The sequence below is a fragment of the Leptidea sinapis genome, chromosome 18 (genome assembly GCF_905404315.1).
Source record: "Leptidea sinapis chromosome 18, ilLepSina1.1, whole genome shotgun sequence".
Taxonomy (NCBI): domain Eukaryota; kingdom Metazoa; phylum Arthropoda; class Insecta; order Lepidoptera; family Pieridae; genus Leptidea; species Leptidea sinapis.
The window spans coordinates 5,497,464-5,524,839 of record NC_066282.1 but is presented as its reverse complement, the minus strand read 5'-3'; the positions used below and the strand labels follow the sequence as shown (position 1 = coordinate 5,524,839).

General features: G+C 36.8%; 2 protein-coding genes across 4 annotated transcripts in view; one reads left to right on the top strand and one right to left on the bottom strand.

Annotated features, from left to right (window-relative positions):
- The first annotated feature begins 842 nt into the window (after positions 1 to 842).
- On the top strand, positions 843 to 16,721 carry LOC126969427 (transmembrane protein 104 homolog). Its single transcript, XM_050814835.1, has 5 exons — positions 843 to 1,457; positions 1,995 to 2,207; positions 4,299 to 4,558; positions 5,475 to 5,686; positions 14,904 to 16,721. Exons 1-5 carry the CDS (start codon positions 1,356 to 1,358, stop codon positions 15,662 to 15,664), a joined length of 1,548 nt encoding a protein of 515 aa, XP_050670792.1. The 5' UTR covers positions 843 to 1,355; the 3' UTR covers positions 15,665 to 16,721.
- A 1,192-nt stretch (positions 16,722 to 17,913) lies between these two features.
- The window catches only part of LOC126969408 ((E3-independent) E2 ubiquitin-conjugating enzyme), a 60,957-nt gene continuing 51,494 nt past the window's right edge, over positions 17,914 to 27,376 (bottom strand). For all 3 annotated transcript variants that reach the window (XM_050814804.1, XM_050814806.1, XM_050814805.1), the window contains 3 exons: positions 26,678 to 26,875; positions 23,284 to 23,434; positions 17,914 to 21,012 (listed from right to left, as the gene is read on the bottom strand). In XM_050814804.1, coding sequence (XP_050670761.1) covers positions 20,684 to 21,012; positions 23,284 to 23,434; positions 26,678 to 26,875 — 678 coding nt within the window. In that variant the 3' untranslated portion in view covers positions 17,914 to 20,683. The remainder of the gene's footprint in view (positions 21,013 to 23,283; positions 23,435 to 26,677; positions 26,876 to 27,376) is intronic.

Below are 27,376 nucleotides of genomic sequence, written 5' to 3'. Positions count from 1 at the left end.
TTAGTATTATGAGACCACGGTATTATAGTATATATTGGAAATCATAGTATTTTATTAATGTTAAATGAATAGCTTTTAAGCCCGTATGAATTTTTAGTGATCTAGATGGTATGTATTATATTTTCTTCAAAATTAGATACGCGTTAAAAAATCAAACAACACGATACATGTATAAATAGTCCGTTGTAGTGGTAGAGTAAATACTCTGTGGCCTTGCTTGCTGCTGTTTGTCGCAGTTAAAATGTTCGGCGAAGCATACTTTGCTTTTCAATAAACAGTTCTGAAAAAAAGTTGAAGAAACATGAAGTGCAGATCTAATTGGCATACCAAAGCTACCAGTTAAAAAGATACCGATACCTATCCATATTCTATGTTTATATGAATACTGATATTATTTTTAATCATTGTGCAGTTTTTTAATATTCGGCCAACGGAACATATTAATATGATTTTATTAAATAATATTTCACCAGTGATGTGGGAAAAAGTTAGGTTTGTTACGGTTTTCATTCGATTTATTTTATATAATATATAGTTATCCTTGCTTTTCCCGTTCAAAAGGGAGTTCATAATATACTGGTATCATTCGGTGAGTGTTTTAATGACAGTGACGTTTCCGGCCTAATATGGCAGTTCCGCTTGTTTCGAGACGATTATTTACTTTCTATTCAAATAACTTTTAAACCCCTGTTCGCATCTGACTAAAATAAATATATGTGAAATTATAATTTAAAAGAAAATTTTGTATGCATACCTGGTTCAGACGCATGATAGTGAGCAAAATAGCCCATTTTCCGGCATTCTCCTTTAGTAGGCCTGCACATATTTAAAATTTAGTCATTATTTGTTAGTGTACTTCAGATTCACTAAAAATAAGAAAAAAACTAAAATAAAAACAATGGCGTGCGTACAAAGTACACATGTCAGAAATGAAACTTCTTTGGAAAACAAATTTTTAAATCTCGTTTGATCAATTATCCTAATCTGTCCCCTAAACCAATTGTTTTTTGTCAATATTAGAAATTATTATTCTACTTACTTCTGTAATATTCACTAAACAGTAAAAAAATAATTGCGTAAGTTTGACTTTGACAACAAACACATCAGCTGACAGCTGGCTTTGGCTGTTGTTGGATGTTACAAGAGTAAATACTAAATATTTATAAAGTAACACTAACTTAGTAACACACTTAGTAAGTACTAATGGTACAAACTACAAGAACAATTATTATTGTTTTTTAAATAAAGAAACTATGACATCAAAAAAGCATTTATAAATAAAATAAACTCAGAAAAACTTAAATAAAATACGTAGTAAGTGTTGAATTATTTGCATATTGCTATGAGTGTGGTGGATGGTGCATCCTCCATCCAATACTACCCACAAAGGAAATAAAATCAATACATTATATATAAAAATGCCGACCTTGGATTCTGGTGATCAATACTCAGTATGGGTAAGTTCGTAGAAAAGCGTTGTTTATGATCTTAAATTATTTTGAATTAATTCTTCATTCACTTCCTTAATTATCAGTATGTAAATATTGCAGTAAAATCATATATGTTCTAATTTAAATCAAAAGTTATGGAATATTAATGTATGCTACATTTAGTAGCTGGATAACCTTAATTTGATGACCCCTATAGCCCAGTGGTTAGTGACCCTGCCTACTAAGCTAAAAGTCCGGGGTTCGAATCCCAGTAGGTACAATAATTTATATGATGAATATGAATGTTTGTTTCCAAGTCATGGATGTTTATATGTATGTTTAAGTATGTATATTGTATTAAATATATTGTTGTCTTTGTACCCATAGTACAGGCTATGCCTCATTTGGGGCTAGATAATTTGTGTAAGAGTGTGTCAATATTATTATTATAATCTATTAATTTGAGCCACTAGACTATTTTGCCACTATTATGTAAAAAACTGAAATATCTGTTATCTTTAATTGGCATATTTTACATGATAGAAACATTAACTATTTTTTTAGGTGGGCTTAATATACATCTTCAATTTAATAGTTGGAACAGGAGCACTAACACTTCCAGCTGCATTTGCACGAGCCGGCTGGGGGCTGAGTACAATATCACTGGTATTCTTAGCCTTTATGAGTTTTATGAATGCAACATATGTCATAGAAACAATGGCCTGTGCTAATGCTGTGTATAAATGGAAAAGATTGCAGTTTATCAAGAGAAACAGTGTAAGATTTACTTATGTTTTGGAGCTCAGTTGTTACAGTCCACCAAAAATTTCATGTCTCAGAAATATGGCACAGCAGTATAATAGGGTTTTTGAATGTTTTTAGTATACCCACATTTATTACTATACCCAAAAAGTTATAATTTACATGTTTAGTAAGGTAAACATAATACATCTTACTATAGGTATATGCATATAAAATATTTAGTCACTTTCACATTATAATATGGTATAATATTATGGTGTAAAGCTGCTAATATTCATTAGATTTTTTTTAGTATGTATGTCATAAAAATATTTTTAACTTTAATGTTAGATATAAATACTTCCTATTGATATTCTATTATTACTGGCAATACACAATCATGAAAAAACTTTTGTAAATGTAAATAAAAGCAAAATGGTAAAATTTTAAGTAGAGGTGTTTATTGAGTGTTGTTGAATATATTTTAGATGAACATTCTTGTTTTTTGTTATTTGGTTGAGTTCTGAGTGGCAATGAGTTTCTTGCTACTTCATCTCATTAGCTCAACCCTTTACGAAGTAGCGGTAGATTCAATAAGAAATTTTGTTTTTTTTGACATTCATAAGTGTCATTTCCGTGACCTACGTGAATTAACTGATTTTGATTTAATTTAACATTGGCATAGTATTTGGTAGGAAATATGCTTCCCAACAATTTTTCTGGCAAAAATTGTCAGCTCTCTTCAACTTGAAGGACATTTAAGTGGGAAATTAGCACCAAGTGAAACAGCAAATATACACACATTTTGATACACATGATATATATTTTTTCTCTATCAGTTTCACCAGTCAACTGATAACATTTTAATTTACCAAAATAAAAATATAAACAAAAAATAATAAAATTCTTTTAATTATGGTATTAGGCCAATTCCAGAAACGGAAGAGCAGCATTTAAATTTTATTAAAACTAACCATATAGTCTGTTCAGGACTGAGAACTCCTGCATGACTCTGTGAGTGAGGCCATGTTGCCCAAATTCGACTTCATCAGCATCTTTAGTATTGAATTCTCATCAAAAGATGACCGTTTAAACAACCAAATATATAACCTTATATGTAAAATTATGAATTATGAGTGTGTGCTCCTATTGATAACTGCCTCAACATTTAAAGGACTGTATTGCAGCCAATGGAGATCACTTCAAATAAGCTTTTTATATTTAAAAAGTCATTTATATTTTTGTATTAAACTAACACACTGTAAAAGTAATTATTTGTAATAGAGAATCTATTTTTTCTTTATTTCAGTATTTATGGCAAGACTAGGTACATGTCAAAGCTTTTTAGCATCTTGATGAAATTAACCATTTTATGATTAAATTTGCCTGCTCGGCTTAGTGTAATATTTTTTAGTATAAGTAGTCAAAGTTAAGAGATGGTAAATTTAAAGCTCATTTATCAATGATATTTAGTTATTTTTTATTAAAAAACAATTGTTTCCAATTTATTTGATTTACCAACAACTAGTTTAGAACCTACAATTCAAAACTCCAAGTCATAATTCTGAAAAATTCCACTTTGGGTAGTATATTTTTAATTTTTCAATAAAATGGTTGGTACTCTTTTACTACTGTGTGTAGAACACTGATTTTTTACAAGCTCATCATAACAAGCCTTTTCCACCAATGTCAGGTTATCATTTCGTTCTGGCACTCACTGTATATTGGTTGGTACATATATATATTAATAAAATAATTTATGTTATAGTAACCATATAAAAGTTATTTTACAGTTCATTTGTTTTTTGGATAGTTACAATTAGTCTTTTTACAAGGGAGGCTCCTTTGAGCCTATTTCTGCCGTGAAGCAGAAATGTGTAAACATTACTGTGTTTCGGTCTGAAGCGCGCCGTAAATAGTGAAATTACTGGGCAAATGAAACTTAACATAAGTCTCAAGGTGACGAGAAGAATTTTTGGGTTTTTCAATAATCCTGAGCGGCACTGCATTGTAATGAGCAGGGCATATCAATTACCATCAGCTGAACGTCCTGCTCGTCTCGTCCCTTATTTGAATAAAAAAGGCAATGTTTTATAGTACTTATTAAAGTAATTTTAAAATTTTCAGATTCAAGAAGATGATAATTCTGATGAGGATGCACAAATTCAGATTAGTCAGTGTGAGCTGGAGGATCCACTTGTGTGTGGAGACACGATACCTTCACGCTATTACAGTCTAGACAGGCGGGTTGAGCTCGGAGAAATGGCTAATTTGTTTCTCTGCAAAATGGGCCGCTCTGTATTCTATTGCACACTATGTGTATATCTGTATGGAGACCTGTCTATATACTCTGCCGCAGTTGCAAACTCTATGATGGATGTATTATGGTAAATATTATGTTTAATATGGGATGAAGTATTAATTGGCTTTGCCATGCCCATACACCCAGAACGGACAAAAATCATGGTGACATGGCATTTTCACACATAATATTAAAAATGTTGTGGAATTCTTTATCACATATTAATGAGCTATTTGATCTTATTTAATTCTTTCTACAAATATATTCGTTATTTTATTTATTACTAGCTGAACCAGCAAATGTTGTATTGCCGATATTAAAATCGGGATACAAAAATAACTGTTGATCGTAGATGAGTGAAAATTTGAAGTTGTATATATTTTTTAATGCTGACTCATAGTCAAACGAAAAAAAATTAAAAAAAAAAATTGGCATGTTGTCCGATTCTCAGATCTACCCAATGCACTCAAAATTTCATGAGAATCGGTCAAGCCGTTTCGAAGGAGTTTAACTACAAACACTGCGACATGAGAATTTTATGTATTAGATTATTCCTAACAGTTTTTGTATATTGTGATTTCGTTAATGTGCGGTATTATTATTACTCATTTAGGTATATACTTGATCCAACATTTAAGTTATCTACAATTATTGTAGATAATTGTAATTGTAATAACACAATATGGTTGGATTTGGTACGGCCGGACCGGTTGAGCGGTGGGCGATTATCAATGATTGCTATAATCGAATGTCGTTACTAATTAGTATTACTAATCCTGTTGCAATAACTCGAATAAAGAGACTCGAAGTCGAGAGTCGCTGACGGCTGCTTGGCTTAAAGACAGAAACTGGCCTTGTGACCTTTATGGTATTTTTATAATCAATAGGTTGGATTTATTTATACTTAAACTTCACAGCGCTACACTAGCGCCACCTCTCCGACAACCGCTCCTCACTTCACTTTACTCGTTACAATATAAAAAAAATTTCAACATTTTCAGTTCAGCAGTACCAGCGAACTTCACCAATTCGTCAGACTGGGACACACTTCCCTGTTTCAACGTATCTTCGACAGACACTCATATATACACCAGATCAGATTGCTACCATGTAGCACTACTTACATTCTTCTCAGCTATGGGACCATTTGTCTTCTTCAATGTGCAAAAGACCAAGTATTTGCAGCTATTTACATCAGGAATGAGGTGGCTTGGTATGTTACTTTATAGACTCCATATTAGTATTTCTAATTTTTAGTATCTGTTCGAAGTAATTCCATCGAACAGCATTATATTACAAATATTGCTTAGTAGATAATATTAATTACTTATAACCATGTGTTGCCTTTGGTAAGGCAGTACGCGAGTAAACATTTTTTTTTTTTTTTTTATGGAATAGGAGTCACCTGGTGTTAAGTGATCACCGCCGCCCACACTCTCCTGCAACACCAGAGGAATCACAAGAGCGTTGCCGGCCTTTAAGGAAGGTGTACGCGCTTTTCTTGAAGGTACCCATGTCGTATCGTCCCGGAAACACCGCACAAGGAAGCTCATTCCACAGCTTCGTGGTACGAGGAAGAAAGCTCCTTGAAAACCGCACTATGGAGGACCGCCACACATCCAGATGGTGGGGATGATATCGTAACTTGTGGCGTGTCGTGCGAAGGTGAAATTCGGCGGCAGGAATCAGGTTGAACAGCTCTTCGGAACACTCCCCGTGATAAATGCGGTAGAAGACACACAATGAAGCGACGTCTCTACGCAACGCCAAGTGATCCAGCCGTTCACAGAGTACTGGGTCCCCGACAATTCGAATTCTCTGCGTTGCACGCGGTCAAATGGATCGAGCTGATACTGGGGTGCGCCAGACCAGAGATGACAGCAATACTCCATGTGAGGCCGGACCTGCGCTTTGTAGAGCGCTAGAATGTGGGCCGGCTTGAAGTATTGCCGTGCTCTATTTATGACACCCAGTTTCTTTGAAGCCAGTTTGGCTTTGCCCTCCAGATGGCCACGGAATTGGCAATTGCTCGAGATTTCGAGACCCAGTATTCCGATACTAGGCGAGGCTTTAAGGGAAGTGTTCTCGAAGAGCGGTGATACGGCAAATGGGGTTTTTTTAGTGGTAAACGCGCAAACTTGAGTCTTCTGGGGGTTAAATTGGACAAGGTTCAACTTACCCCATTCCGCGACCTTCTCGAGAGAGGACTCGATAGAAGACACAAGTTTCACCCGGCACTGGTCGACGTTTTCCCGAGAGAGACCTGCATGGCCCGTGTATACGGCATCACCAGTGCTGTCGTCTGCATAGCAATGCATGTTGGCGGTGTCCAACATATCATTGATATGCAGAAGAAACAGCGTGGGAGATAGCACACAGCCTTGGGGCACTCCAGCGTTTACGGGCTTGGGATTCGAGCAATAACCGTCGATAACGGCCTGTATGCTGCGCCCAGTGAGGAAGCTGGAGGTCCACTTGCATAAGCTCTCGGGAAGCCCAAATGATGGAAGTTTTGCGAGGAGCGCCTTGTGCCATACACGATCAAAGGCCTTCGCTATATCCAGACCAACTGCCAGGCCTTCCCCCTTGCTTTCAATAGCCGCCGCCCATCTGTGTGTTAGGTATACCAGAAGATCGCCAGTCGACCGACCATGGCGAAAGCCGTACTGCCGGTCGTTGATCAACTGGTGACCCTCAAGGTATACCAAGAGCTGGCGGTTAATTATGCTCTCCATAATTTTGGAGAGTAGGGAGGTAATAGCAATAGGCCTGTAGTTTGCCGGATCCGAACTGTCTCCTTTTTTTGGGATCGGATGGACAAGGGCTGACTTCCATGAATCAGGGACTACGCCTTTTGAATAAGAGTGCCGGAATAAACGCGTTAGCACCGGCGTCAACTCAGGGGCACACGTTCTAAGCACGATTGGAGAAATGCCATCCGGCCCGCTCGACTTCCTGACGTCCAACGAAAACAGAGCTCGCCTAACAGTTTTCTGTCGGAACTGTACTTCAGGCATGGAGCTCTGACACCGCGGGATGGTCGGCGGTGTTTTTCCGTTGTCGTCAATAGTCGAGTTGGAGGAAAAAAGAGTGCACAGGAGATCGGCCTTTTCTTTTGCCGTATGGGCCAGGGTGTCATTCCTCATGTGCAACGGCGGCATTGACGGCTGGTTGAAGTTACCAAGAGCAGCTTTCGACAACGACCAGAACTTGCGTGTTCCGGTCGGGTAACTGGAAAGCTGCTCGCCAATTTTGACGACGTGCTTCGATTTCGCACGGGCGATTTGCCGCTTAAAAAATCTGGAGGCACGGTTATATTTCCTCTTCAGAACTTTGCAGTTCGGATCCTTTGAGCCCAGCGCCGCAACCCAAGTTCGATACGCCTGTTTTTTGCAGTCAGATGCTGCTTTAACTGACGCATCGAACCAGGGCTGTGATCTGCCACCGATCGGTACTACAGAGCTTGGTATAAAAATATCCATGCCCTGCAGTATCACATCGGCTACTGCAACGGCGCAGGCACTAGGATCATCCGAAAGGAAACAAACCCTGCCCCAAGGGTAGGATGCAAAAAAGGAACGCATCCTATCCCAATCTGCTGACTTGTAGTGCCAAACGCGGCGGGTCGCTGGTGGTCTGCGACGTTGGCGTCGGATAGGCACTACACTCCTGACCAGGCAATGGTCGGACGTTCCGAGAGGGGCGTCGACAGAGACCTGGTAACCATCGGGATGTGTAGTCAGCAGAAGATCTAATAAGGACGGCATGTGGCTATCCACATCCGGGAGCCGCGTCGGCGACTCAACCAATTGGGACAGACCATACGCCAATGCAAAATTATGCACAGATCGCCCTGCGTAGTCTGTGGTACGTGATCCAAGCCATTCGGCATTGTGCCCGTTGAAATCACCCAAGACTACGATTTCAGCGGAGGGGATCTGAGCAAGCACGTCATCAAATGCCGCTTGAACGCAGCCCATGAGGTGATCCGTTTCTGCGTTACCATTATGGGACCTGTAGACACACGCATAGATGCGGACGCGGTCATCTAAATCTACGCGGAGCCAGAGAGTAGACAGGCCCCTACCCTCAAAATTGCCGAGACGGCGACAGCAGATATCCTCCCTAACGTACACACATACCCCGGCATGAGGCATGAAATTATGCTCAATTTTGTACCCGGGGTACGTTAAATATGACGTATCGCTAGGTCGAGATATCTGCGTCTCCGTAAGGAAACACAAGGCCGGCTGCGCCGTCTCAAGGTGGTGGTGGACGGCGTTTAAGTTGGAGTGAATTCCCCGGATGTTACAAAAGTCCACATTAAGCGTGGAGCGGGGTGCCGTGGTGTTGCTGCCCGGTTTGTCCTGTGACATACGCGGTACTGTGCCCTCCCCAGAATACGAGGGGCAGCCCGCGAATGCTCGGGGAGGGATTCTCCGGCTCTTCAAGAGCCGGTACCCTCCTGGGGTAATTTATTTTTTAGGACCGCTCTCATATTTTGTTGGGGGGGGGGGGGGAAGGACGGGGGGGGGGGGAATGGCCTCCGGTCCTCGACACTAACCTATGCGAAACATAGCGGCACTAGGCCGCTACTTCACGCCGGTATTCTGTGCGAGTGTGGTAAGTAACCCGGACGAGTCTGGCCCGATTGTGCTGACGTCATAAGACAGCAGCGTGACTCTCCCACTTTCAAAAAGCCCGTAGTCGCCTCTTACGACACCCTTGGACCTGGGACTACCCTATTCTTTTTACGCCCCGAGGCAGCACAGGGCAAAGGCAGCACATTGATCGGTCCGGTCCTAGTTACCATTAACCATTTGTCTATAACCATTACAGGACTGGTCCGAGTAACCATTTTAACCAATTAATAGTAGAAATCCGCGTACAAACAATTAGAACCATTTTTTTTTAATTAGGACAAGCAAACAACAACAACTTACAAAGTAGATACATAAAGAAATAACATATAAGTCTAATAAAATTGTAGTCAGATACGCTATCCACATCTTACTATGAAAAACTTTGAGGTATTCAATGTTAGGTACAAAAAGAAATGTTTATACAATACTAATTGAAACCAAAGAGAAATAAACAATGTTCTTAATACTTAATGTATTTTGGCTAGTTGGAGTAAATTAAATTTATAAAAATCAAACAATTAATAAACACAAAAAGGAAAACAAAAGAAATAATTATCTACACAAATGTACACTAAATTATGACTCTATTTACAATGACATTAACCTAAAGTACTTATGATGTTCAGTAGGTATTTAAAAGAATGTATGTAAATAAATCAGATATTATCCAGTATTTTTTTAATTTGGCACTTGTACTGGCTCTCGGATAAATGGAAAATATCAACACTAACGAATTCTTTGTTGTAATTGTCAACTAATTGATGCAGAGGTGATCTTATTCCTGCATTAGTACGAAATTTACCAGTTGCAAAAAGTTTACGATTACACAGTCCTCGGATATGGGCTGATCTAGGAATAACATAATTTAATTTGTTGGTCAAATCTGTACAATCAAATTTGTTATGTATAATGCCGTGCAATAGTTATATAACAAGTGTCATAGATTAATTTAGTATCTTAAGTAAATAAATACTTTTACCATAAAAACAATATATATATCTACCCCTAAGTGCACCCCTTTTCATGGTCCTTCGAGAATAGTTCGGTTCGCGAGTGTTAAGAGGTATTTTCGTGAATTCGAAGCAAACCAGTGACATAGCAAACAGTCTTCTGAGTGTAGCTGAAGTTGTCCAAGAGCTGTCGTAAGGAGTTTATAAGATCAGATCAATCCATTTTACTTAACTTTTTGTTTATTTTAATTATGAGCACCATGGAAAATATTTTATGAACCAAACAGAGATATTTGACACTTTAACCAAATTATTAACTAACATTAAGAAAGATGGGTCCGGTAGAAAAAACTTAGACTACTGTAAAAGACGTTTGGTAATGTTAGATAATTATTGGAGTGATTACCAGGATAACCACAGAGAAATGAACGATTTGGGTCAGTTGGAGCATGTTTATTTCACCAAAAACTGTTTTGAAACAGCTGAAGAGCTGTACCTTACCATAAAAGATTTAATTAATAAGACCATTGAGCAGTTGCGTAAAACAAGTAAACCAGAAATTATGACACAGCCAGGCAGTAGCCGCCTGAGACCAGCGGTTGAAGCAGTACAGCGATCTCCTTTGGCCGAAAACGAGAGTAGCTGGACGAAATGATAAGAAAGCAAACCATAAACTTTAGAGCTTTCATGAGAACAGTAGGGAATATTGAAATATACCAGATACAGAGTAAGTGGGAATTTGATGATGCCTTTAAGTCGTTGCAATCTCGATGGAGTATTATTGATAATCTTCATTGGGGAGAGGAGAGGGAGAAAAGGGGAGAATGGGGAAGATATTTGGTACCAAAATGAATTTAATAGGTATGAAAAAATATATAATGATATGAAAAAGACCATAAGCACTAAAATGTGGTCGGAGTCGTATCGGGAAAGATCGACGCCACAAATGAAGATCGCAACATTTAATGGAAATTACCAAGACTGGGTCGCATTTAAAGATTTGTTTACCGAAGCTATTCACAAAAATGCTTCCATATCTAGTGCGCAAAAAATGCAATTTTTAAAAAGTAAGGTGACAGGAGAAGCAGAACGTTATGTCTTATACACCATTTAAGTATTAGTTCGGATAATTATAAGGTATGCTGGGATATTCTTAACCATCGATTTAATAATAACAAACTTATATTTACATCTCACATGAACATACTTTTCGGTCTACCAAATATGCAACATAGAGTGTCTTAATTCTATTAAAAACTTGGAGTGGATATAACAACTTGGGATCCGCTTCTAGTTCATCTGTTAGCCCAAAAATTAGACAGTGAATCGTTTGCAGAGTATATTAGTTCTGTGAAAAAACCCCGGGAATTACCCATACTTCAAGAATTTTTGGATTATTTAGAAGCAAAGTTTACTACGTTAGAAGCATCATCACGTCGTAAGCAAGACCAGACCAGTCATCGAATGATAGTACAACCCCTCTCACAAAATAACCATTTCCGGTCATGCCAAAAATTCTCAATTAGAAATAATAATATTAAGTCCAACGGCAATATTTTACACGTGTCGAGGTCATCGACTTGCATATTATGTAATGCTGAACATGCAATGCATTTCACAACATGCCTGACGACAAGTTGGAAACAATTAGCAAACATCGGTATTGTTCAAATTGTTTAATTGACCATTTTAATAAACCATGTTATTCGGAAAAACGCTGTCGCATATGTTTAAAGAAACACAATAGTTTGTTACACACTGCTATAATGAAACCGTGTCAAAATTTGTCAGCAAGTTCATCGACCAGGCCATAGTTCCAGAACAAATGACAGAGGTTCCGGATCCAACTGTGTGTGGACACGTGACCAGAGATTATTGGTCAGAGATACTTTTGGCCACCGCTTTGGTAAAGGTTACAGGAACCGATGGCACGCAACATACTATTCGAGCTTTGATTGATCAGGGATCACAGATTTCATTAATAAACGAAAAAACCGCTCATATATTAGGATTGAAACGCAGTCAATGTAAAGGAAAAATTTTCGGAGTAGGTGAAAAAGAAAATAACTGCAAAGGGATGATAAATATTGGGATCAAGTCCTTATACAATGAATTTAATATCAGAACGAACGTATTAACCATGAATAATTTAATTAAAAAATTGCCTAATAATACTTTTACTAAAGCATCATGGTCTCACATACAAAATATACCATTAGCCGACCCTGAGTTTTATGTAAATCGTCCTGTTGATTTACTTCTTGGGGCGGATGTTTATTCAAAGATTGCATTGGAAGGCATTATAAAGAGCGAAAACTTACCTATCGCTCAGCAAACACAGTTTGGCTGGCTGCTCTGTGGCAGCATGAATCCGTTTTACAGATGTAATGTTGTACTACACATCGAGCAGACTGAAGACTTGCGTGAGTTGTGGGAGGTAGAAGATATATCTCAACCAAATGAAATGACCAGTGAAGACCAAGATTGTATAAATTATTTTATAAGGACCACAAAAAGATTGGCAAATGGGAGATACGAAATCCGCCTTCAATTTAAAAAAGATTTTAAAGAAAAGTTGGGTTCAACCAAACCTTTAGCCTTAGCCCAATTTCGTAGCTTAGAGAGAAAATTTAATAAGAATTTAGAATATAAGATGGAATACCATAAGTTTATTAATAATTATATAAACCTAAAACATATGAAACCATGCACTACGTCTACTAAATCAGATTATTATCTACCACACCATGGTGTTATCCGATCGGAATCCACCACCACGGTATTTAGGGTAGTATTTAATGCATCCATCCGTTCTTCGTCAGGTTACAGCCTCAGTGATATCCTGTGTCGCGGTCCTAATCTACAACAAGACCTTTCCGAATTAATATTGAAATGGCGACAGTATAAATATGCTTACAGTGCCGACATCAAGAAAATGTACCGGCAGATTGAGTTAAGTATTAATGACCAAAATTACCAAAAAATATTATGGAGGGATAGACCTAACCAAAAAATTAAAACCTATCAATTAACCACCGTTGCTTATAGAACCAAACCAGCACCATTTCTGGCAATGATGTGCTTAAAGAAGTTGGCAGAAGATGAAAGAGTGAATTATTCTGAAGCTTCCCATGCACGAGAAAATCATTTCCATATGTACGATTACTGCGGGGGTAGTTTTACACTAGGAAAATAAAATCAACCAAAGCATTGGGACTAGGGTGGAATCCTCTACAGGATAGTTTTATTTTTGAAGTTAAATAGAATCAACTTCACTATAATACCAAAAGATCTAGATAGCTACGGCAATTCTATTTTAACGTTGTTTTCACCAACTTATGGGTTGTTTAAAACACAGGAAATGAACCCAAGAACCAAAGTATTTATTCCGATCCAATATTTAAGTTACAGCTCATCAGAGACAAATGGACATTGATTGTATATTATGATATGGATGATATATTGGGCAGGTATAGAAACCTATAATAAAATTACGAATTATTTAGATAAATTATGCAATTCCCGTAATAACACATACAGTAATTGTGACCTTATTACTCACCAGTTACGTCATGATTACAAGGACACTTTAGTGTGACAATTGTATTTTAAATTTATTGCAGTTTTAGTATAATTAGTTTTATTTAAGTATATTTTGTACATGCGTTTTTTCTTACATTATTACTATTATTGTTGTTTAAAATAAGCAATAGTTTTATAATTTAGAGATATTTTCATATAACCTGCTATTGTTAATTTTTCTTTTGTGCTCGGGAGTATGTTTAACATTGATCGGTCCGGTCCTAGTTACCATTAACCATTTGCCTATAACCATTACAGGACTGGTCCGAATAACCATTTTAACCAATTAATAGTAGAAATCCGCATACTCACAAATTTACCAAGTGTCATAGATTAATTTAGTATCTTAAGTAAATAAATACTTTTACGATAAAACCAGTATAGATATCTACCCCTAAGTGCACCCCTTTTCAGTATCTATAGGGAGAAAAAGCTTTGAATTTCCTGATTTTCACTTGTGTTTTACTGGCAGTAATTGAAATGTAATTATTTTGCAAAATGATTTAAAACGTCAAGTTAGTACAACAATATTGTTATTTTAAAGGGGCACTTACCTGAAATACGACACTCCATCTTTTTTATGTTTGGATATTATGCTGGAGATGCAGGTTTTCACTGAACTTTCTTTGTCATTGCGTGGCGTTGCTATTCAAAGCGCGGTCGTAACACAACTGAAAGAAAATTCTGCCTCTCAAACTCTCTCTGAGTTTTGTATCAGACAATTTTTGAGCGTGAGACTATTTGTTTATTGTACGTGAATATTACGTACCTATATTCAATTAAATTTCCTAACAGGTATTTATGCCTTGCATTATTAACAGTGTTAGTTATCACCTCTCTCAGAGTGTATGTATTGTTTTTTTTATGAAAAGGGACGAGACGAGCAGGACGTTCAGCTGATGGTAATTGACACCCATGCCCATTATAATGCAGCGCTGCTCAAGATTATTGAAAACCCAAAAATTCTGAGAGTCACTATAACTGCGCTCGTCACCTTAAGACATAAGATATTAAGTCTCATTTTGCCCAGTAATTTCATTAGCTATAGCGCCTCTCAGACCGAAACACAGTAGTGCTTACACATTTCTGCTTTACAGCAGAAATAGGCGCCGTTGTGGTATCCATAATCTAGCCGGCATCCTGTGCAAAGGAGCCTCCCACTAGTAAATATTAATAGCAGTAACCTCAACTTTACAATGAAAAAGAGGCCATTGAAATAATTTTACTAATATAATTTAAATTGTTTTTTTTCCAGCATTTATTATAATGATATCAATGGCAATACATCTCTTGATACATAACGGGCCTCAAGGAAGACCACCAGCATTTGATTTCACCGGCTTGCCAACATTATTCGGAGCCTGTGTCTATTCCTTCATGTGTCACCATTCACTGCCAGGCCTCATAAGCCCAATAAGAAGAAAATCATACCTAGGGCTCCATATCTCTCTAGATTACATGTTAATTACCATATTCTATCTCCTCTTGGCATTTACAGGGGCTTTTGCATTTGCAAACTTAAGCGATCTCTACACTCTTAATTTTATACCAAAGAATAATGAGAATATATTTCTAGAGATTGTTGAGTACTTTCTGGCTTTATTTCCTGTATTTACACTCTCTACCAGTTTCCCCATCATAGCTATTACTCTGAGAAATAATTTACAAAGTCTTTTCTTAGACACAAGTCGCCTAGACACATATAATATAATATTAAGGAGATTATTGTTCCCAGTTCTAGCTGTTGTTCCGCCATTGTTACTAACGTATTTCCTGGAAGATATAAGTATACTTATTAAGTTTACTGGTTCGTACGCAGGGACTGGGATTCAGTATTTCATTCCCACATTTCTAGTGATCTCAGCGAGGCGACACTGTAAGAACTTGTTGGGTCTTGGTGTTGTAAATAAGTATAAGAGCCCATTTTCGAACATCGCGTGGGCAATATTCGTGCTACTGTGGTCATTAATGTGCATTATTCTTGTTACAGTAAATATGTTTCAGAAGCATTCATGACATAAAAGTTAGTATATAGCTGATGTATTTTAAACTTACCCTTTTACTGTGTTACCAGCAACTAATATAATTATTATTAATATGTTTAAAACTCGATATAATAACAGATATTTTCTATAGAATAATCAAAAGAAAGCTGCTATTTATTTACTTTTAAAATAACTCCTGTTTGTATTTCGATTATAACGGTTAAGTTCAGTTTAGAAGTGGTATTTCACATCAAAAATATAAAATTTTATACAGGTATAATAGGCCTAGCTATTTCTGCGTATATTATTATCTATTAGTTATAATTGTAAACCTGTAATGCTGTCCATTTAGCGCAAATCTTTATTTATCAAGTATACTTCATAGACAAATTAGAATATTAGTTAAAATTATACATGTACTGCTTCCATAAATAAAACCATATTTTTATGTCTTCTTATACTTAAGATGTTGTTAGGGCGTAATTCATATGTGCATTGTTCTTAATGTAACTATGATAACGTTTGTAACAAGAATATTATATATTATATGTATGTGTAACGAAATATTGTTTAAATTTGTGTAACGATAGTCGAGAATATTAAATTATAGGCAATAGTATTCTTTTGAACGTTTGATTCCATTAAAAGAATACTTTTTATGCTTTGTCTATACACGAAGTACAATTAAAAGCATGTGGGTACTTAGCTATATTTATTAATTATTAAAGACAATATACTGCCGAATTTAGTAACGCATTTATGTATAAGTTATACTTAAGGCAACACACACTGATTCCGTCGCCATATTAAAAAATCTTGGAGTATGTTTGGGTATATCTCTCTTATGAATTGTATATGTGACAGGCTGTCACATGTTTTGTGGGATGCCTTGAGTCAAACTTAGTATTGCCAAATAATGCGTTTATAATAATTTTTCTATGTAATTATTGAAATAAATATAAGTATTGTTATATTTCTGTGATAGAGCAACCATTTATAATTAATTAGCGTATATAATATAATATATCGGCAGACTTGCTATTAATTTATATGAAGAGTTTTTATACAATAAAATTATTTTGAAGTTTTTTTTGTGTTTATATGACCGTCTGATGTACCTACCTCTCAACTGCCATGACACGCCCAGGATTTAAGTTTAGTTTTTAACTGACTTCAAAAAACGAGGAAGTTATCAATTCGTCGGTATTTTTTCTAGTCTAAGCATTAGTTCAATCGGCTCTGCATATATACTAATTTTGTGAAGAGGAAAGACTTTGTCCAGAAGTTGCGAATTCGCGTCGATTTTGCACGTTAGTGAAATAAAAGGGGCCAAAACATCGCGTCCACAAGCATTGCACGAAATTAAATTACGCGCGTAAACCGCGTGTACTCCGCCAGACTCTCGACTCGCGCGGAATAATGTACGGAAATAATTAATGCTCGCGCGTTGGTACTGGGGTCGCCCCTAATGGACAAGCTCAAATTTTTTTCATTAAAAATTTGTTTTTTTTTATGTATTTTCAGTAGAAATTAATAAATTTTAAAAGTAGCACATCCTCGTGCCCCGTTCAAGGACAAATTGTCTACTCCCTGGCCGTCACCGCAGGATTTCTAATATTTTACATATTATAAAGGAAATGCGAATTATAAATCTCAAAAGCTTCTACCATTTAGAACCACTTCGGGAAAGGATGAGTTCTAAAGTGAATTGGGATGAAACTCATTGCCACTCTTTTCTTCATAGTTTTTTTTAATTATCTACAAGATATTATGTACCTATGTGTATGATTACAGTGAGTGTGTAGGATATGTGAAATGATGCAATGAACATACACAAACGTCAAATACCTACTCCAAAGCCTTACACGATTATTGAGTACAGGAGGTGAATTAATCTACACACACTATTGATAAATAATTAGGTACTACAAATTATAGTAATAAATTTATGCTTTCATTAATAAATTTTTAAGTGGGAGGTTCCTTTGCACAGGATGGCGGCTAGATTATGGGTACCACAATGGCGCCATTATTTGCCGTAAAGAAGCAATGTATAAGCATGAATGTAATAGGCAAACGAGACTTAACATCTTATGTCTCAAGGAGACGAGCGCAATTGTGATGCAGACCAATTTTTTTTGGAATTTCAAGAATCCTGAGGTACTACATTGTAATGGGCAGGGCGTATCAATTACCATCAGCTGAACGTCCTGCTCATCTCGTCCCTTATTGTCATATATAAAAACAGTCGAGAACTCGTTACAATAAAAAAAACACCAGTATTGAAGAATTACTTTATTTCAAAACTGTCACTTATTGAGTACACAAGTGACGTAAGCTGTTCATAGCTCAATTGACTTTGGCATGAAAAGTACAGAGTTATTATTTTACGCACATAATGACGAGGCAACCGCGCGGCTACACTCGCGAAATATATACTCCAAAGGATATAATATAATATATATACGTTGAATAATTATGAATCAACACAGATCGCAGGCTGAGCAGTAATTTATTTAGATTTCATTTCATTTTTATAAGCATTTTCTATTTATTATTTTAAATAAAAATATTGGTATTATTTATTTTCTAGTAAACACATAAAATAGGTATCTATAAATTAAATTTCATTCACATCTTTCCCTGATGGAAAAATTACAAAAAAGTGTGTATTATATTGTAGATGTTTTTTAATCTTAACGAGGAAACATTAGGTACCTACAAATTTGAAATTTACCATTCGTTTTCTATGAAACTTAACAACTCGAGTGCTTTTTAAGTCATTACACTAATAATTAATTTGATTAATTTCTTTTTTGTAGCTTTAAGTCTATAATTTTCGAATAGAACCCCAAAATATTTTTAGGAATGCATATTCCTCTAATAACTTATAAAAAGTAAAGCCTGTAGTAATAAATAAAATAAAAACAAAAATTATAATTAGATAAAAATCAGTGCACTTTATTATACACACATAAACAACACGAACCGCATTTCATAACAACATAAATTATAACGCAAGGGAAATTCGAAATATAAAAAAATACACATTTTGAAATATATTTTTAAAATTATTATTTCATGAAATTATATACATATATTATATTCATGGCTGCATAATATACAATGTCCGGGAAACTGATGAGTTCCATTACACGAAATAAAGCTAATATTTTAATAAATGTTTAATTGACATGTACTAAAAATTTAATTTAGAATAACTGGTTGTTAGAAAACCTTAGCATTTACTGATGGTATTATAAGTATTTTTCTAACATGACAGTTGATGACATAACAAAAAGAGTATGTACACATTCTACAAACTCATCGTTAATCCGTCAAACTTGTGACTGCTGTCATAATTGAAAGCCGCCATTTTGAGTACCTACAAACAAGGCCAGCTTCCCGGTACATTAAATAATATATTATACATTAATAATACAATATATTTATCTTATCGAAAGCATGCAATGTAGCCGGTATTACCGTATATATTTACTGTTCGCAGCAGTTCAGAACAAATAGTGTAAATATAGACCAACACACAATACACACGCATATGTAGAACGCACTTCATGAAACGACTTCCAGTTTCACACATCTGTCTGCAGGAAAGTGTACCGTCAAAGACTAACTACAAAAATACAGATAAGACATAGAGAGTCTGATACGGTCCTGCCAATATCATCTGTCATTCTTGAAATGTCTGCGAAGTAAGAGCACTACGGTATGGTAGGTAAGGTGCGTGCAAGTCACACGCATGTATATTGTCGTCGTATAAGAACGTAAACCGGTGAACAATAAACGTAACAAAATGAAAAAAAAATTATAATTATTATAGGCGTGAAATCGAAGTAATATTATTTAAATTATAATATCATTATTAGATTATCACTGAATAAAAATCAACTGTTTGTCTCATATCGCCGTCGAATATGAACAAAAGTTGGGCATGCTCGCTAAGGGTGAGTACACACTGGACAACAATTACATCTGCAAGTTACAACAGTGCCACTGCCAATTTTAAATTGCCTCTATTAGTGCGACGAATTACAAATCAAATCTACAAAGAACATCCACGAATCACTAACGTCAATGAACATGCGCCACCCAATCCGTTCAAATGGATTTAACTAAATTTGTGCGACAAAAATAACAAAACCACAATTCATGCAAGCTTGTTCACCCTACAAGTGCAATATGCATCGGCATCCAGTGTAAACCCACCCTACCTACCACTAGAGATTAATCGTATTGGAATATAAATTTGGTAATACAACATAACGCCGGCCGGTTATGACTATTATCTAAATCGAATTATAATAAATAATATTAAAACTAAGTGCTCGATGACAGGAGCTCAGTATCACTTGAAATACTTGGGTCTATGCCTTGAAGGTATGCCTGATGAGGCCGATTAATTACATTAGCTGCTAAACCGGGTAATGATTCAGATCAAAACTATTTAACAACAATTGTTTACCCAATTGATACACATTCACATAAATATGGACCAACATACGTGTTATTTCAGTCAACACTTGTATTTTCATTCAGGTTGACATAAGGTTTAACGAATATTGATCGAAATATGCCCCATATTTCTCAATATCAAGTTATCTGTGAATATTGTTGGAAAATATTTTAAAAATTCATACAAACCCAAGACCATATTTGAGTACCACCTTTTTTCACCTTATATAAATTGGATAGGCAGTTCTAGATGATCATGTCTTTGGATAAGTATGTAAATTTTAGTAATTTAACCCGACTGTGAAATTTATATAATTCAAAGCATAGAAAATTAAGGGTTTTAGAGCGTATAACGAACTTACTTTTAAATCAGACGTTTTTGTTATGGGGATATGAGTAAAATATAATTCACTTGGTTCTAAATGGTAGTATCTGCCCATAAACAGTAACAACACATTATAGTCACTATCTTACGTGCTTGTAATAATTTGAGCTAGAGTAGATCAAGTGTACCTTCAAAAGGCGCAGACCCCCCAATTAGTTCCTAGTGCTATCTATTGGTAGGCGTGGTGTTTGGCTATAAAGTGGAGTCGGGAACGGGCACGTTACTGCGGCGTAGGGCCGCGCGGAAAGATTGGAGCGAAGAGCAGAGCGTGAGGCAGAACCCTCGGGACGCTGGCACCAGGGGATAGTCCGGAGGCTGCACATCGGTCTGCTGGCCGTTGGAGAGCGCCACCAGCCCCTCGAGCCGGCGACACAGGCCGGCCGCGGTGGCGTTGAGGTGCTGAAGGATCTCCTCGCGGAACGGCTCGGGCGGGTTCTGCGTCATCCGCGTCATGGACTGCACCAGCTTCAGCAGTACCATCTCATTGTACATGCGGGAGTTCTCCTTGCCTTGTTGGGTACCTGACAATTTGAATTGTAACAACATAAACATATTGAAGAAAACCAAAGTAGATTCGCACGACACGCCACAAGTTAGGATATCATCCCCACCATCTCGATGTGTTTTTCCTCCACAGTGCGGTTTTCAAGGAGCTTTCTCCCTCGTACTACAAAGCTGTGGAATGAACTCCCTTGATTGGTGTTTCCGGGATGATACGACATGGGTACCTTCAAAAAAAGCGCGTATACCCTCCTTAAAGGCCGGAAACGCTCTTGTGATTCCTCTGGTGTAGCAAGAGAATGTGGGCAGCGTTGACACTTAACACCAGTTGACCCGTACGCTCGTTTGTCTTCCTAATCCATAAAAAAAGTTATTATTTGGAAACTATCAACAGGGTATTCTCGATCTCTTGCAAACATCTATACAGGATGTCCCAAAGTTATGGGACATGAAGGGAAAGTACCTTAAATATCGTATTTTACTGAAAGAACACTTTATGCTATTTTTAAAAGTTAGTAATTCTGCATTCAAATATTTTCTAAAAATTACTTGCCTCGTCTGGGACTCGAACCGACTTTAATGTAAATAAAAACACCCCTATTTTTATGATGCCAATTGAATGAATGGCTAAAAACTAATAACTCTTCTTAAAAAACATAATATTTTAAAAGAAAGGAGCAACGTAAAATGTTTGAGTCAAATTTCAAGAAAGTTATTTATTGCCGACGACGACGTTCGATGAGTAGAGATACTATCATTCCATAGATAGCATTGATTATTCGTAAATAAGTACACACTTCATAATTAAAATACTTTATAGCATAGTTTTTTTTAGTTTAAAAGCTATACGAGAATGTGGGCGAGTTACAAACAGAATTGTGCCATATCATATCGAGTATTCACCACAAAATGCAGCGGACCCATTTGAAGATTGGCGATTTGCGTAAGACAGGAGGGATCACATTTTGGGCATTTAATTAATTAATTTACAAAAAAATACTCACTTAATTGACTACTTTCTAATATGTACATATCATAAAAGTAGGGGCGTTTTTTTTTACATTTAAGTCGGTTAGATTACCAGACGAGGCAAGTAATTTTTTGAAAATCTTTGAATGCAGAATTACTAACTTTTAAAAATAATAAAGTCTACTTTCAGTACAATACCCTACAATATTTAAGGTACTTTCCCTTCATGTCCCATAACTTTGGGACACCCTGTATATATAAAATAATATTTGAAATCACCGCATTACTAAATCATAGCAGCGTGTTCTTCTTTACTACAATAGTATCGTTTACGCACAAGCGTTTCAGTTTGTAAAGCGCCGCAAACTAGTGAAATTAATGGAATTGGACGGGTGTATATCTTAACACCCATTCATTGCTCGACTCGTCACTTCTTATTATTACAAAAAAAAATCGGAATCAGGCTGAGTTTCCAACAGAGATGTCGAAGGTAGATGAGCGGTGCGAAGATACATAAACGACGTTGTGCAGATGATATGCGTGTGTGACATCCCTCGAACACACCCTTGATAAAACCTCGGTCCTCTCTACATTCTACTTGAAAGATAAATAAAGTGATTCTATAGGTTCTTCACACATATATCTCTGATGAAAATGCAGCTTCTTAATGGCTCTGGCTCACACGGAAGGGGGCGTTGAGCATGTATAATATGTGTGGCAGCATATGCCGAGCTTTTTTTTTTTTATATGAGAGGGGCAAACGGGCAAGAGGCTCACGGGATGGGGAGAGGTGAGGGAACCGCCCATGGACATCCGCAACAACAGGTGTGTCAAGAAATGCGTTGCCGGCCTTTAAGGTGGGAGTATACTCTTTTCTTGAAGGTCCCCAAGTCGTATCTGCTCGGGAAGACCGCTGCCGGTAGTTGATTCCACAAAGTGGCTGTGCGAGGCAAGAAATTTCGGTCAAAACGCGCGGTTGTGGAATGCCACACGTCTACGTGATGCGGATGGTACTTTGCACGTAATGTCCGGTGGTGGAATTCGGCCGCTGGAATCAACCCGAACAGCTCCTCTGAGCACTCCCCGTGATAAATGCGGTAGAAGATGCAGTGAGAACCCACATCTCTACGCAATGCTAGAGAAACAAGCCGATTGGAGATGACTTGATCGTCGATGCTTGAGCATATTTACGGCAAATGTGTACCAAGTCTTTTATAATATGTATGTTATGTTTTAGTTTAATATATGTATATTTTTTAATTTTTGTGCTTTTTTAGCTGCAAATAAAATACATCATTATTTTTTTTTATAATGGTATATACCCTTCTGCTTCTCGTAGCCAGCCTCGTTGAAGTAGGGCTCGTCGTTTAGGATGAGTCCCTGCAGCGACACGATCACCTGGAGCAGCGAGCTGTCCTTGCCCCAGACCTCCACGCCGCGACCAGACCACGTGCCCAGCAGCGACACACAAACCTGGCCATCATCAAACACCACACTTGTACTTCAATATTTCAGACAGATTATTGGGTTGCTGATATTCAGACACTCGAAAGTGAATAGACGGGGTGTCTTTTCACTTTTGAGTGTCACTGTACTTGTATGGGTTAGATAGTATAGGAGTAGGCGACTAATCTTGCCATCTTATCACCTATGACGAGGTGTTTCAAGTAAATACATCGAACAATATTATCTAATACTAGCTGACCCAGCAAACGTTGTATTCCCGATATCAAAAGCGCGATACAAAAGTAACTGTTGATCGTAGATGGGTGAAAATTTGAAGTTGTATGTATTTTTTAATGCTGACTCATAATCAAATGTAAAAAAAAATGGCGTGGGTCACACATTTAGGGGGATGAAAAATAAATTTTGTCCGATTCTCAGACCTACCCAATATGCACTCAATATTTCATGAGAATCGGTCAAGCAGTTTCGAAGGAGTTTAACTACAATCACCGCGACATGAGAATTTTATATATTAGATATCAAATTCTCGGTGTCGCGGTGCTTGTAACCAAACTCCACCGAAACGGCTGTGCATATTGGGTAGGTCTGAGAATCGGCCAACATGTATTTTTCATACCAAAATATTTTTAAATGCTATTTTTTTTATTCATTTATATGGCAATACAAGGTGTGCTGGGCCAGCTAGTATTATATAATATTCTTATATTGATTAGTAGATATAAAATTAATTACTTACTCCATGTGCTGTATTGCCGGTCCCAGTTACTAGTAATCATTTGTCTATAACAATTGACAGGGCCGGCTCGAGAAACCATTAATAATTGTGAATAAAGTGAATCACGCGAACAAGATACAAGTGGAATAATTCAGAGAAAAAGTTAAAAACTTTAATAAAACTATTACAGGATCGACCAGTGACCTCATTCGGCACAAGCCAACTTTGTTTATTATGATTAGGAAATATGATTGCATGATCAAGATGTTCAATGGTAAGTGTTGTCTGACTTGTACATTAATGCAATTCCTCTCACTTTTCTTGGAGGTCAAAAACTAAAAAACTCGTGGAAAAGGGCGCACTTAGGGATATATATATATTCATTTTTATGTCAATTATTAGTTATTTATGCAACTGTTGTGTTATAAGGGGTATTAAAACACGAATGTGGATTTATCTCACGAGGCGAAGCCGAGTGTGATAATAGTAATATCACACGAGTGTTTTAATACCCCATAATAGTTGCATACAAGACTTTATCTACACCTAGAATATGAATCCTCTAAAAGATACTGAAACAGTTAGCTTACTGCTAACATTAAAACAGCCAGTCCTAGTTGTAACCTAATATCATCCATTACTACAAATAAACTAAGTACTTATTAATGAAAGAATTATTTATTTTAGTAGTAATTTACATTAATTGTATAGTGCAATAATTAAAATTCACTCGAATATAATGTTCTTTTGCAACGTTTAAAATGAACGGCTCATTTTTTGTAAACAAAACAATATAAATATCGAAGAAAAATGGCGGGGATTCGAATAGCCTACATTTTTTTTACGGCGCCCGACGTTCTGGTAGTGTGGAACGCGCGTAAACGAAAATGTTCTTTTTTTAAATTCATATAGATACTTCGCATCGAGCAATAAGAAAGTGGCTGTCTGTTGGAACTCTTTGCTCATGAAGGGATCGAAAAAAAACATAGGAGTGTTGTTATGAAATTCAGTACAACATTACAACACTCGTTTGGATGATGTAATGGTTGTTAGAACATTAGGTGTTTTAATGTTGGTAATAAGCTAACTGATTCAGAATCTTTAATAGAGTATTTAAAACATGGGTGTAGATAAAATTATTAAATGTATTAAACTAGACTATTACACTTGTGTGCGGTTTTCAAGGAAGTTTCTTCCACATACTACATAGCTGTGGAATGAGCTTCCTTGTGCGGTGTTTCCGGGACGATACGACATGAGTACCTTCAAATAAAAGCGCGCGCAACCTTCACTACGGGCCGGCAACGCTCTTGTGATTCCTTTGGTGTTGCAAGAGAATGTGGGCGGCGGTGATCACTTAACACCAGGTCACCTGTACGCTCATTTGTCCTCCCTTTCCATAAAAAAATTAGGGACACATAATGCGATGTATTTTTTGACATTCATAATGTTAACACGAGGAACAAACATACCGAGTAGTAGGCAAGTCTTTTGTTGGGCGATGTATATGCTTCTACAATATGATCCCAGAAAAATGTACAAAACAAATGTGTTACGAAATTTAAAAGAATTGTTGAAAAACGTTTGTGTGGGAAAGGTTACTATAGCATAAACGATTTTCTTAATGACACCACGGACTGGGAATAAAGCGAACACCCTCAGGTTCTTTAATTATAAATGTTTATTGTACGATAACACATTGTAATCCATATTTTATATTAAAAAAAAATATTTCAAGAGGGCTGATTTCAAATAGGGATAAAGTCAGGGGATTGATTGAGTCAAGCAGCACACAGCGTACAATGATTAGTTCAGGCATTTATTTTGATACTAAAATACAAAAAAATAATTATTTGCAATCCCTTTCTATGATTAACGTTATTCACAGATGTCCTCCTGAAAACGTGCTCTAGAAAGGTCACGAAACGTCGGGTTAGTTAAAATAATAATAAAAATGTAACTTTTATGCAAAATCTAATGTAAAAACAGTGTGATGACTCCCATAGCCCAGTGGTTAGTGACCCTGCCTACTGAGCTATAGGTCCCGGGTTCGAATCCCTTTAGGTGCAATCATTTATATGATGAATATGGATGTTTATATGTATGTATTTAAGTGTTCGAATCCCTTTAGGTGCAATCATTTATATGATGAATATGGATGTTTATATGTATGTATTTAAGTATGTTTAAGTAAGTATATTGTATTAAATATATCGTTATCTTGTACCCATAGTAGAGGATATGCCTAGTTTGGGGCAAAATAATTTGTGCAAAAGTGTGTCGGTATTATTTATTAAGAAAATATACACAAATAAAATTTGAAAAAACAAAATTTTATGAACGATGCGGTATTCGAACCTACGACCTCTGGCGTTCCGTGCCAGTGCTCTAACCAACTGAGCTAACCGTTCGAGGAACGTCAGAGGTCGTGGGTTCGAGTCCCGCATCGTTCATAAAATTTTATTTGGGTATTAATCCTATTTTAAAAACATAAATTGTTTAAAAAAAAAATTATATAAATTATGCCGTGTTACCTTGCCGTCTTCATACAGGTTGGGGTTGAGTCTGTCGCTGCAGTACGAGTGGTAGTGACACAGGGGGGGCGCACGGGGATACTCGCCCCCCAGTTGCACGTCGAATATGAACAGTCCCCCCTCGTAGGGCGTGCGCTCGGGGCCCGCGATCATCACAGACAGCAGGTCAATACGGTCTTCGTAGCCACGTACCCACACCTGAAATAGTTCTTCTTAAAACAGTTCCTCAAAAAGTTGCGTGTGGCAGGGACAGGGGATGTGGGCTATTTTACATACTCGAGCTATTTCTTTACCTTTACCGAACTCATGCGTTCTCTTTCCCAACTGTCAAAATAATGTCTATTAAAAAGAAAAAAAAACAACCACGAAGTTTGAACAAAAAAAAATTCATAGAACTTTTTATCATTCATACAAATATTTCTAAAAAGGAGCTACTAATTTACTCAATGATTTAAAATTTTCTTTGGTGTTAATTCCGCCAATATTTGATTTTTTTTAAACAATTCGACACGTGTTTCGCCTCTACACGAGGCATCCTCAGGGCGTGTTGTCTCGCCAAAATCTGGCACGAGACTCAGTACGTGTACTCATCCTCAGGACGTGTAGTCTCGTGCCAGATTTTGGCGAGAATATTGGCGGAATTAACAATAAAGAAAACTTAAATCATTTGTATAATTATGGATTTCCGCAAAGTAACGC